Here is a 13842-nt window from a genome sequence, read left to right as displayed (position 1 = left end):
TAAATGGTTTCAAAAATGGTTTCATGACATTAACAACATCAAGGTCATTGGTTTATTTCCCAGGGAGTTCATAAACCAATCATGTGTATATTTTGAATTCTGTGTAAATGTGCTTTTACATTTTGATTTAGCTTTAACTGACTGAATATCTATGTCCAAATAAAATTTTAAATCAACTGTGATCATCTTGCAACTAATTCAAATTTTAAACCAATTCAATCATTTAGTGGCACAGGACACTAATGCGAAGTTCCAGTTTGCATCTGAATATAAATTAAAAATCACAACATCTAACAAAAATAAAAGAGAAACAACAAGACAACTTTGCATAAATCTAGTCCTTAGACGTTTGATGATGACGGTTACTTGCTTGAGAGAATCTGGGGACTATTAAAAGATTGCAGTGATACATTAAGTCATGTGTAATCTATTTCTGCTCTGCTGGTTTTGTCACTAACTCTGAATAAACGAAGCAGCTCTTTCTGTTTTACTGTTATCTTTTCGAAATCACCAGTCAAAAACCAAAAAATGCAATAGCAGATATAAGCAAACATTCACACATACACCAATATTGAGACACAATTACCATTTGACATTGACATCAGCGCTACTGCATTTCTCAGATGAATATTAACAAAAAAAAATCTGCATAATTAATACGCATCTTTGATGATACCACAACATCATCTCTAACAAGCAGGCTGGGTGATGAAGCCTTTATCCATGTGCCTGCTGGCTGGTGCTGAGGCAGAGGATGCAGGTGAGGTTGTAAGTTTGATAGCTGGCCATGGATGCAAGTCATGAGGTGGGGATAAAATCACTAAACTCCGATCAGCTTCTTCTCTCAGTTGCATATACAAATGACTCTGAGTGATACATCTGTTATATCAGTTGTGGTATTATATCTAGTGTAGGAACTTATTATACCTCTAGCTCGAAGTGAGGGTTATGTCAGGTGCTATGTAGGTCTAGGGAATTGGACACGGCATGTAGATTTCATTGTTTTAACTGCTGGGATTTGCACACACTGTTTTGTCTTAATTTGGAGCACTGGAGCCATGCGCAGCTGCATACTGTCAAATATGCACAAAATAAGGCTTGAGAATTAAACCTCTCAGTTCTCTGATCATTTCTGAACACCAAACCTGCAGAAATATCACATCTGAAATGCTGAGTGATATGGAAATGAGGTTTACGGCACTCTGATCATGTTAATAATGCTAATCCTGGGATTACGGGCACATTTTCAAGGTGCAATTACATCACCAAGCATCTTGGGATCACCATAATCACAGATTGTGCATGACGCTTCAGCATAATCCTGCCTCATCCTTATTAACTAGTTGGTGCCATCCAGATTCATGTTAAACAACACAATTTTAAAAGACTTTGTTTTTCCTAATGCCACCTGAAGAAAATGGCATCAATTCTGTCAAACATCTTGTAAAACAGGTGAAATCAAAACTAGTTTTCTGAAGGTACTGGGGCCTGTTTCATAAAACAAGTTTACCAAATAAGACAGCCAGGTTTATTTCAGTTCATCTGCCTTATTGTCACTTGATTTAGTTCAAAGTCAGACTAACTGAAATAAACCTGGCTTATTTAGTAAACTTGTTTGACGGAACAGGCCCCTGCTCTGAGTTCAACAATATTACCCATGTTATTTTTTGCTTTTTGTTTATTTATTTAAAAATAGTAAGCAATAGTACTTACTTTTTTTCTGTATTCACCATATGTGAACCCTGTTACATAGGTTAACGTTACTATGTTTTTATTATATTTATTTTTGTTTGTTTGTTTGTTTGTTTTGTTTTAAATAATAAATATTAGCAGCAAGCAACATCTGAAAAACAAAAAAAATGGCTGGACCAAATGCAGTATTGAAAATCATGTTTCTTTTAGTTTTTTTAAGCTGCATCTGATAACATTTAAAACATAATTTTAGATCTAACTATGCTGAAACTAGGAAAAATGCCGTCACACATCGTAAAGAAATGGTCAGTTAGAAATAAATTATTGTTTTAACAAGAACGATAAATGTTTGTGGTATCTCAAGCTATTTGGTGACTGCATAAACTCCCTTTCACCTTTGTATATCTTCGGGCCACTTGCTGCATTCATGAAATATTTGAGTAAGTAAAATTAAAGTAAAATTATTAGTACATTATCCAGTCAGACATGTACACAATTATGTGAATCTGTCAGATGTTTCGGAATAAACCATCGGATATAAATTCGTAACATGTAAATGTTGTTTCCTTTATAATTTGACTTCATTGAGAGTTACTTTTATTTTGTAAAAAAAAAAGGAAAACTAAATAGTTGACGCTAGTAGACCATTTTATTTTATTTATATGGGACTTCTCTAGTTATATTTACAGTTTAATAATAATGCTATATTGTCACTTCCATCAAGTTGCCGAACGTAGTTTACCATTTTAGAAATGGTTCTCTAAACATCTGTGCACATTAATGATAAATTAATAAAAAATTACTTTAACTAAATTGTCTATGAGTTTGTGGTTTGTTTCATCAATCCTCACATAATGTTTACAGGACAGAAACTAAATTACTTGGATTTTTTTAATATGAATATTGCTTTTATATGCTTATATTAATTGATACAAATTGTATATATAATAATTGCTAAATTCCAATACAGTTAATAAAACTACAAACACTGCGGGGAGGAGAATTACTGGAATATGTAATAATTTTCATATTTTTGAGATGAAAAAAAAGAGAGTCTTTTATTTTGACTGCGGATGTCACGTTGACGTACAGACGTCGTGTTTGGTGCTGCTGCGCGGGAGTTTCATTTTTGTGCCTTATTTTGTTTACACTGCTACTTTTAACCGTCAACATGCATCTTTTCTTTGTGAGGTGACCCATCTGAAATTCCGCGTAATCTCATTACATCTGAGGTAAATAAAGTAATCTACGGGTGTTTAAAAGCAGCAACAGCAGGAAATAGCTTGCTACGTAGTTACGTCTTAACGTAACTTATATGTTTACGTTAACGTTAAAACGCTCCTTTATCCTCGAGCTGTCCTCTTACAGTCACTTAAGTGTTAATTTATATTATTATATTATCTAGATAGAATTTGGAGCATAATTAAATCCCCAAAAAATGATTAGTAAAAGTTTCTTTTTCAGTTCTTTAATATGTTTTACCATATTCCGATATTAGTTGGTTTTGATGGTCAGACTAACTTGGTGTTTACCCACAATTCACTTAAGTGGAGAAGAGCTGTCAGATGAAGCTAGTTTTCCATTTTTATGCAACTCTACTGATTGTCTCCTCAGATAGCGACACCCTCCATTTGGACACAGAATGGCTGCAGCTCCAGTAGAGTACACCATAGGAGGGGTGAAAATAAACTTCCCCTGCAAAGCTTATCCCTCTCAGCTGGCCATGATGAACTCAGTAAGATCTGTTGTGCTGACGGATTTGTTCTTGCGTTTTACTGTCCGTAAACATATTTGTAATCCTCGATCAGTATCATCACTATACCTTAATAAAAAGTTTTTAGTCTTTAGTTTTAGATTGATAGCTGTCATTCCTGTTTTGATCTCTTTTAGATCATTCGTGGACTTAACAATGGGCAGCACTGTCTGTTGGAGAGCCCTACCGGCAGCGGAAAGAGTCTTGCTTTGCTTTGTTCAGCGCTCGCATGGCAGCAAGCACAGTTTGGTATATCTAGAAATGTTTTTTAAACTCTGTCATTTAACTGTTCACAAGATTGAGATGATGCCTTTCATAAGGCATGAGCATCGTAAATCGTATAATTTGTATTGTTGTATTACTTTTGCATTAAATTACAGAAAAGCCGTTAATGCTAATGGGAGTATGTTTTTAATACAGCATCTGTGAGTGTGGCTGTATTTTTGACATCCTTCTCAATTTTGGCATCATTCACTGCTATAGATTTTTCCTACCTATGATGACTCCTAAAAACCCAGAAATGTAACAAAGGCCTGTAGTTTTGGCATCTACGCTGACTAAGATATAGAGAAAAGACAAAGCCGCTGTATGGCATCTTATTGTATGTCGAATTATTCTTTGATGATCTTTAGGAAACTTGCCACAGACAACACAAGCTCTGTTTATTATATATAATGGATAAAAACCAGACTTGCACTTCTTTGGAGTGGCTACTTTTTTCATTTTCATGCTCACAGAGTCTGCGTTTACTTGATCAAATACTGCAAAAACAGTGATGTGAAATAATAATGACATTTAAAATTGCTGTTTCTTTTTGAATGCGTTTTAAATGGTCATTAATTCCTGTGATGGCAAAACTAAAATTTTAACTCTCTTCACTCTATAAAACAATGCGTAAAATGACTCCTATTTTGTCATGTATTAAGGTAAAGAGCAGGATGCAGGTTCTAGCCCTGCTGACTGTAAGAAACCAACAGTTGCTACTCCATGTCAGTGTGTGTGCCATAACCGAAACGCACACCCCGCTTCCAGCAGCACGGCATCTAAACCACCTCCAGGTGATCTTCCTCATGAAGGTACATCTGCTCAAGCTACAACCCCTCTCTCAAAAGAAAGTAAGCATATTCTAAAACCTTTTGAACAACAACAACAACAAAAAAAACACTATGATAAATTACTTAAATGTTGTCCGTTTTAATGAAGTATTCTTTCTTGTTTCAGCCATCAAAAATGACCAGTCTAGGAAGTCCACTTTGTCGTCTTGTCTCTCTGAGAAACTTCAGGCCTCTCTCTCCAATGGAGAACAAGATGATGATTTTAAGATTGACAGGAAGCGTATTCGTGCTCCAAGCACAGAGCAGAAAGTACAGTACCTCTGCAAATAGCTTCCATTCCTATGACATTATTGATTGGCTTGTTGAGCATTGTCCTTACATTCAGTGTTTGTTCTTTCCACAGAGCAGTAAGCGAAGATGTCTCGAGCGAGGAGTGATTTACATTGATGACGATGATGAAGAGGAGGAGCATCTGGAGAGGCCGGTGCCGCGGGATCGGAGTTGGAGCGTGGAATTGAACGGTGGTGCCAGAGCTGACAGCTGCCAGTCGCAGCCACAGTGTTGTGTGAGTGCACCTCAGACACATTTTCTGCTCTTATCTCTAATTTTGAGACTATGATGTAATAAAGTGTCAGTAATAGCCATGGAGAGCACTGTTTGATATTTCTCTTCATTTCATCATCCAGTACCATTAAAGGGATAGTTTGCTCAAAAAGGAAAATTCTGTCATGATATACTCACCTTCACGTTATTCCAAGCCTTTATGACCAAAAGAGAAGATATTCTGAACACTAAATTATATTTTGAAAAAACATGGTACCCAAACAGCTGGTGATCATTGACTTGGAATGTATGGAAATGTAATAAGCATTTTTTTTCTTTCTTTTTATTATAAAATAACTTTTTTTTTTAAGAATGAAAGAAAATCATGCAAGAACAACGTGAGGATGAGTAAATGGTGACAGAATTGTCATTTTTAGGTTCATTATCCCTACTTTTTTATATTTGGAACTATTTTATAATGGAATGCTGGAATAATGTGTTATTAAAGAAATATATTATTATAATAAACAGTATTATAATTAATAATTTATTTTAGACTTATAATTATTAAATTATAATTATAATTCCTGTATAGTTATAAATGTAATATTGCATGTATTTTGTTGTTTTATTGTTGACCACTTGATGGCAGCAGAGGATGGCTCAAAACAGATTTCAGTATTTTTGAATTTATTGCAGTTGAGTTTTTACACTTCTTTTGGACACTTAATTATGTGCCAGTAAGCATGAATTGTCTAAATTACTGTAATTTAACAAATAATGTGCCACAACAAGTCTTATGACTCCAGATTAAATGTGTGCACATATAATTGCTTTCATCATACATACTGTAGGATGGCACCAAAGCAGTGTCTGTTTCAATACAAAACAGGGTTATTACAGTTTGTTTACTTTTAGCTTGTAGATATTGTGGGAAGGCATTTTGCATTTCACTAGGATTTTCTTCTGCCTGACCTTTTAAATTCATAATTTGTTCATCTTAATTTCCACCTCATCATTTTCCATCAAGCAGAAATTCTCCTAATATGGGTTTATAAAGTGTTATGAATATAGTTTATTTGTTTTGATGGGGATATGTAGGGCATATGCAATGCGGTATAACGCCTCTTAGAAAATCTGATGCAATGTAACAAACACCATAAGTATTCACATGACCAGTGGTGAAAAGAATCTGTGTCAGCCTGATCGTCCTGTCACACCGCAGGACATATTGCTTACAACTGGCACAATGGAAAAGGAGTGACTTGTGCTATGCGTTCCTCAAGATTGGTGGACTGTCACCAAGGAGGACGGTCCTGGCCTAATGGGCGGGCCAGTGGTTGTGTCGGGTAAGGTGGGGGGGTAAGAGAAAGCGGGCCTTAGGTTTCACTCTCTCACCTGACACCGTTCTTGGCCCCTGCCAGCGCTGACTGACATCTTCAATGGGCCCTTTGAAGCGAGCTCCAGTTTAATTAAGAGGTTTGCCTTGCTTGGCAGTGATCTGTGAAAGCCTGGGATAAATATTGAATGGGGTTCACCCGCTGGTTACGGCGCTCCGGGGATAAACAGGTGCTTTGTGAGATTGGGGATTTGCGGGGTGGGGGCGCTCCGGGGCAGCTATCAGGAGGGCTATAGGGAGTAAAGACCTCACTGAAATGCTTCACTCGCTGTCTCTGTCTCTCGCCCGCTATCTCTTTCTCTCTCTGTCCATCTGTATGGTGAGGGTGCAGTGGCCCAGGCAGGCGGACAGTGTGAGATTTCAGTCTCTCAGGTGTCAGGCTCTCAGAGCCGGCCTGTTGAAATGCAGTCTCCATTGTTCGTGCTCACACTCAGGCCTGCATCTTCCACCACAGGGCCATTGTGGAGCGCAGACAATCTAGCCTCACCATCTCAAACACAGGAGCTGCTCTCTCCACACCTCACCTGGCAAACAGAAATGCCACTGTCTAACAGAACAAACCCAGCTCTTATAATGTTTTTCACCAGTAACTGATAAGTACTTGGTAGAATCCTCCAGCTCTTCACACAGGAATTTAACAGTTCCTTTCCTGACGCTTATTCGTCTTATTCTACTTTCTGAATGGTACAACTAAAGATTCTTTTGAATTTGAGTTTAAGTTATCGACTCCTCAGTCTAATTGTATGTATGTGTTTGTGATGAGATAAAACAACTTTAGCATGAGTATTGACCTTTCTGTGAATGTTTCGGAAATTCTTTAAAAAGAAACAGTTCATTAAAGTTGTTTACTTGGAAATCTTATGACTTCATTGATAGCATTGGGATTTGTGTTTATGAGCCTGGTGTTTTTAGTGAACCATCAGCTTATGAATCATGCTTCACTGGTAGTGTATTTGATTCTTAAAGCAAATGCTTTCTAGAACTGTAGACTTTATTAATTGCAGTCTGTTTTCTAAAAACACCTGTCTCATAAGTTAATTTGCTTGGGACTCTAACTTCACAAGCAGAACTGTATGAATTTGATTCATTTAAAAAGAACCATTATATAAAAATCATTCACCTGTAAAGGTTTTAACTTCAGTGTTCTTGCTCTCTGTTTTTTTTTTTACAAGCTAGTTGTTTCTAGTAAATCAGACTCAGTATTTCAGTAATTGGATATTACGCTTTATGCTGTATGTTTAAGATCTAAAAATAAATAACCCAATCTTGAAATATGTTCTCTTGAGAAACTTTTGAATTTTTTGATCACATTTGTTGATGTGTTTGATTCAATAAAAGCATCTGGCTCCTCAGACTCATTTGCTTGAGAATCTGACTTTGCTGTATGTTTTTAATTCATTTAAAAGAGCCGGTTCATAAACGTAATTTAGAAAAACGGTCAATGTATTTGATTTACTAAAAACAACTGGCTCCTAAGAGTCATTAACAGGAAACAAACTACACTTAGTGCTGTATGTTTTTGATTCATTAAGGAGAACCAGGTCCTTCGCTTGGCAGTCTTTTGACTTCATTGGTTGCACTGTAATTTTATTTTTCTCCAAAAAGAAATCAACTTATTGGAGTCATCTGCCTGACACCTGTTGTTTTATGCTAAATAGAAAATACTTTCTGACTCACTTTCATTTTGCACATGTTGGAAAAGTTAATGTACTCAATGTCACAAATATCACTCAGTTCTGGTTTTGGGGAAAAAACAAGTTTCTTTACAAGTTTTTTTAGTTTCTTTACTCTACTCTTCACATATCCATTATTATACACTGTATATTGAGCAGAAGCTTATTTTATGTATTTGTAGTATGTGTGCTGGCCCTGAACTGTAACTGGCTGTTAGGCCTCACATGAGCTGTGAAACACTGTCATTGTACACCAATGCTTCTACAAACCCCCAAAGACACTTTCCCAATATCCTTGCTCATTTTTTAGTGCCAGAACAAAGGCCACATTTTCTTCGCAGAGCAATGAGCTGCTAGATGCATCTGCAGGTGCCTGCCCCTGACTCGAACATCATGCTCGGGTTAACGCTCCCACACAATGCCACACACTGTTTTATTAGGAGCCGCTATTGAGGTCTGGAGCGGCCTGAGGTGTAGCTCTCTGCTCCGCTGATATCAGGGCCTCGCCATGAAAGAATGTGCCACTCCGCCTGAATGTGTCTGTGGCGGCAGGTTCGGCCAATGGAAGCTGTTATCTGCATTCCAGGGGTGTCTTATTTGCTGTGCGGTAGTGAGAGGGGCCGAAACTGTGGCAGGCTGCGTGTAACGGATACCCTTGTGTCAGCTGTTTCCTGCACGGCTGCTGACAAGGCCTCCCATTCACAATCAGCCCTTTCTCTCCCCCCTGCGATGAATAAGTAATTATTCGGTATAGAAGGCAGGATACTTGGACTGGCCTATTGAATGTGGCAGCAGCAGGTAAGGTGATCGGCTGGGCCGTAACTCTTCCTGCGAAGCCGTAACCTTAGCTGCTGCCGGCTCTCTGTTTATTTAGCACGTCGGCCCAGGTCTTTGTCCCATCGGGGGACGGTTTGCAAGACAGGCTCACGTTCGCTTCCAGTCTATCACTTACTGTAATATTTAATGACAAACAAGGTTTGAGAAGCAGCTCGGGTAACCGGAGCTGGACCTCTTCAGTGGAGTGCAGGCTAAAGGACAGCTTGATCCCTGATGTGAAGGTGTAACACACGCCGTGACTTAGCATTTGCTTATGAGGGATAATCTTACTGTCACTCTTAGGAAAAGAAAAGAAGCTACTGTTATTTTTGAAGGACTAAAGCAAGACGGATATAGGAGATTTTATTTATCTGTATTAATCAATATTTAATTGTATGTTCATTTAGATGGCTTTTGTGCCACCAAATGATGATGATTTTTATATAAATAATACTAATAATTGAATAATAGTTAAATGTAATATTTAGCAAATTCAAAAAATGTAAAAATTTTCATATGCATAATGTTGTGATGCCTAAATACACTTGTAATATTTAAAATTATTTGTGGGTGGGTGGGTTTGTGTGAGTGTGATTTATTTTCAGTCATGCCTGGACAAAATAATGTATAATTTTTTTAACATGCTTGTAATAGTCACGTTTAATTTTTAGATAGGATGGAATAAGACACAATATAGAAAGGTTATACGTTTTATAAATAAGCTGTGCATTATTTGTCATACTTAAGTACATTTGGCAGATTTCTGCCTTTTTTTCCACTTAAAAAAATTCTGCTAAATGGGGTTAAGCATGGTAAAATGTTAAAACTATATAAAAAAAATAAATTAAAAAAACCTGCTTGCTACCATCTTGCTACCTATCAATCAGCAACGATCAGAAACCTGATTCATAAACATACAGGGAAAGGTGAAGAAATATTGACTCTGTCCAGTTCTTTTATAATCCATGCATAGCGGTTCAGATATACTGTAGATTTATTAAACATTCTTGTTTTATGCATGCAGTGTTTCAGACAGTACCAATGTCTTTCGCAAAATGAAGCAGGTACTTTGTGCTTGACACAAGCTATGTTACACATGAGTTGTGTCATTCCTATGAATGGAGGGGAAAGTGGGACACTTAAAATGCTCATACCATCCTCAAGATCAGTTTCACCAACTAGAGTTGGCTGCAGGCAAGCATAGCCCTTTGTGTGAAAGCTGCAATTAAAGAGATCCAATCAGAGGGGCCAGTATCGTGAACAATGGCACGGTCTAAAATTACAGTCTTGCTTGGGGTCATTCTGTCTTGACTTATAGCATTTGCCTGTTATGTGAATGATTATCTATATGACCGCTTGCACAAAAGCCTTTTCATGATCTGGACAAACAAGGGCTGTAGTATTGCTTCAAGTATGTTGTTTCTCTTTGTAATGTTTATGCTTGACTTGTTTTTCTCTCTTTGTATTCCACAGTCTCCCATGTCTTGTTCACTCTGTCCTTGCGCCAACCTCAAAGCAGTACAGAAAACAGTCAAAAAGTCCAAGGACAGCGATAAAGAAGGAGAGGGAAATGGAAGGAAACAGATCCCAAAGATCTTCTTCGGCACTCGCACTCATAAGCAGATCACACAGATTGCACGCGAGCTCAAACGGACTCTTTACTCCACCGTGCCCATGACGATACTGTCCAGCCGAGACCACACCTGTGTCCATCCTGAAGTGGTGCCTCATGCCAACCGCAACGAGCGCTGCAAGGAGCTGCTGGAGGCCAAGAACGTGAGTCGGCCCCTTCCCAGGTTACCGCATGTGACACTGTAGTCACCTTTGAACACAAGTTCTTCATTCATCTGTCATCATCAGAGAGATAAAAGAGAGAAGACATAGACATCCCCTGGTTTAGTAAGTTCAAGGCCTGAACCCTGAACTCTACCAATATTAGTGTTTTGAGAAAGATCATCAGTGAATCTCTTTCTCTCAGATTAGCCTAAAATTTAACATTTTTGGTGGACTAAATTGGTGGTACATTATTAGAATGGTCTCATTTTGATTTCTATTGTGATAATGGTGTTTTGTGTTTGTGTGTGTATAGCAATAGATAACCCTTTCACCCACTATTACCTCTACCCTCCTAAGTGTACAGGTCATGGCCCGTGCCCTATTCATCCTTAAGTGTTGGGCCTAAGTAGTGATCAACTCATCATGAATTTGTTAGCCATTGAAAGTCTTGAATTGGATCTTGTGAACGGAGATTGACCCACTCTTTACTGTGGAACCAAACACCTTGTTTCCTGATCTTCACAGGAGCCTGCAGGCCAAACAGCAAGTGTGGCCACTTATTCTGTGAACCCTCTTCGCCTTTCACTGTAACGCTGTCGTAAGAAAAGAAGACGAGCTGGCAACCTTGAAATGCAAACCCTCGCTTTAAGGTTTCACAAACTTAATCTCCGTCACCAAAGCTGTAGAGAACAGTTACAGGCGATAATATCCCTAATCAGTCATACAGACCTTTTTTGTTGTGCAGCCTTGTCAAAGGCTTCAAACACACTTTGTTCCAGTGGGAGCTTCAGTATTGTCCATGTTGCTTAGTCTCTGACCATCGGGCAGCTCGCGTAATGATACCTATTATGCTGTCACCACAGGTGTCCACTCACCTCTCGACTGTGTCGCGTCCCTGCACATGAAAGCGGGGAAGACTGTGCCGACAACCCCACTTGGAGAGAGGAGAGAATGAGCTGTCGTTTTCCTCATCCTCCCTGGGGCCCTATCTCTTCTGTTTTTATGTGAGCCCCACTCCGAGTCTTTATTCCGCTCTCCTGGTTTTACTGAATGGCTGTAGAGCTTAGGCCTTTCAGACACATGTCGTTAGGTCGCACACCCCTCAGCAGTGCCATCATCACCTTCATAAGAGTTGAAGGGGGGAACAGGGGGATCAAAACGGCACGATCGGGATGACATTTATCCTGTGCTCTCATTGACGGCTAATCCCTCTTCTGCCATCAGCCTTTCAGCAGCATGTTACAGGTTCCAGTGAATCACAAAACAATGCACAGATGCTTCCATTTTCTGCAGGAAGACACCTGCCTAAATAATTGTACAACAACACACCTATTATAAGGAACAGTCCAATAAATGTGGTTTAATTGCATCAAAAGTGCAAAAGTTCATTCCCTTGGTTTTAAACTCATGCGTCTCAAACATATTATTCAGGTGTGTATTTTCATGTTTTTCAGGGGCTGTCTTGTAGATACTACCACAATGTGCATAAAATGCGTGATCAGAGCACTTTGCAGTGGGTTCATGGGCTACATCAGGCCTGGGACATTGAGGATCTGGTCCGTCTTGGAGGTAAGCTGCGGTCCTGTGCTTACTACGCAGCTCGGGAGCTCATGCAAGATGCCTGCATTGTGTTCTGTCCTTACAACTACCTGCTGGACCCTCTCATTCGTGAAAGTGTGAGCATCAGTGCTTAAGCTACTATATAATCGTTATGATATAATGTCAAGTAAGTGTAAGTAATGTTTTAAGTAGTATATTTATTACTACTTAAAGTATATATAATTTATAGACTTAAGAGACTTAAAACATTAACACAGTCTTTTCACTCCTGTTTTAAAAGAGTCGGTTGAGGTTTTTGAAAAAAGGTTGATGACTCATTTGTTAGGATACGGTGTTTGAAGGAATTCTGCATTTTTAAATGTGGTGATAACTGTCATGTTGTTCTTCTGCCAGATGGAAATCAATCTGAAGGAGCAGATTGTGGTGCTGGATGAGGCTCATAACATAGAAGACTGTGCCCGTGAGAGTGCCAGTTACACTCTAAACCAAGCTCAGCTATTACTGGCACGCGATGAGATGGATGGAATGGTGACACACAACATTCGGCGAGATCAACACAGGCCTCTGCTAGCTTTCTGCTGCAGTCTTGCCAAGTATGGCCCATATTTTCTCCAACAGTTTCTCATCTTCAAATTCTTGATATTTCTTTATTTGGAAAAATTTGTGTTTTGTGTTAACTTGGGAGCTTAATATTAAAGAAAGGAAGTTGTTTTCTTAAATTTATGTAGTTGGCTGCAGGAAAGCTGCAATAGCTTGGAGGAGCGTGAATATGAGTCTTCCTGTAAGGTCTGGACAGGGACAGAGATTCTTGGCATTTTCCATGGTCTTGGCATCACAGCAGACACTTTCTCTATGCTACAGGTATTCTTTCTTCATGTATCATCCTCCCTTTTAAACAGAAGGAGTATACTAACAGTCTATCTGATTTGTCTCTGCTTTGTGTAGAAAAACCTGGCAGCTGTGCTGGAGAAGGAGGAGCGGATCGGGCTAGTGAACGGGAGAGAAGACGTGGTGCAGGTTCCCACCATCAGCTCTAACACTCAGTCAATGCTCAAAAGCCTCTTTATGGTGCTGGAATTTCTTTTCAGACAAAATTGCAGGTCATTATCACAAACTACCCATCATTCTTCTTACCTTACTATCTCTAAAAAGGTTTTTGGCAGTGATTTTTAAAAGACCCATTGAAATCACAATTGGAGTTTTATGGCTTTTAGTCTATGTCTTTTAGCTGTAAGACTGTCTTTATGCTGGTGTACTCCTAAAGGTTGATGAGATATCAGTGTAAAATTTACAGAGAGACTATAAGTTCTAAATAAACTGCAAGTAAAGCAATATCTTTTTTTTTTGCTGCTGATCTTTAATTCTGTCATACTTGCAAGTTACAGGATAGTGAGAGTTGGTGAAATAATTCTGAAATAATTTTCCACTACATGCTCTAGTAAGCCACTTCATTGTCGAATTCGAATTCTACCTTCATCTGTTAGTTTTACTTAATTTTTTTTTCTTGAATATGTACAGGTTTGCAGATGATTACCGTGTGGCCCTCCAGCAGAGCTACATGTGGACCACCCAGCA

The 13842-nt window shown here is 38.6% G+C and overlaps 1 protein-coding gene across 1 annotated transcript in view; it reads left to right on the top strand.

Annotated features, from left to right (window-relative positions):
• The first annotated feature begins 2777 nt into the window (after window positions 1–2777).
• The window catches only part of brip1 (BRCA1 interacting helicase 1), a 27081-nt gene continuing 16016 nt past the window's right edge, over window positions 2778–13842 (top strand). Inside the window, exons 1-12 of the mRNA XM_043258184.1 lie at window positions 2778–2924; window positions 3307–3427; window positions 3583–3694; window positions 4372–4560; window positions 4667–4809; window positions 4904–5065; window positions 10405–10707; window positions 12162–12383; window positions 12661–12860; window positions 12996–13128; window positions 13213–13367; window positions 13786–13842. The exon at window positions 13786–13842 is cut by the window's right edge and continues 112 nt beyond it. Coding sequence (XP_043114119.1) covers window positions 3335–3427; window positions 3583–3694; window positions 4372–4560; window positions 4667–4809; window positions 4904–5065; window positions 10405–10707; window positions 12162–12383; window positions 12661–12860; window positions 12996–13128; window positions 13213–13367; window positions 13786–13842 — 1769 coding nt within the window. The 5' untranslated portion in view covers window positions 2778–2924; window positions 3307–3334. The remainder of the gene's footprint in view (window positions 2925–3306; window positions 3428–3582; window positions 3695–4371; window positions 4561–4666; window positions 4810–4903; window positions 5066–10404; window positions 10708–12161; window positions 12384–12660; window positions 12861–12995; window positions 13129–13212; window positions 13368–13785) is intronic.

Source organism: Puntigrus tetrazona, chromosome 15, assembly GCF_018831695.1.
Source record: "Puntigrus tetrazona isolate hp1 chromosome 15, ASM1883169v1, whole genome shotgun sequence".
Classification (NCBI taxonomy): domain Eukaryota; kingdom Metazoa; phylum Chordata; class Actinopteri; order Cypriniformes; family Cyprinidae; genus Puntigrus; species Puntigrus tetrazona.
The sequence above is the reverse complement of the archived record's forward strand: the minus strand, read 5'-3'. Positions and strand labels throughout refer to the sequence as shown.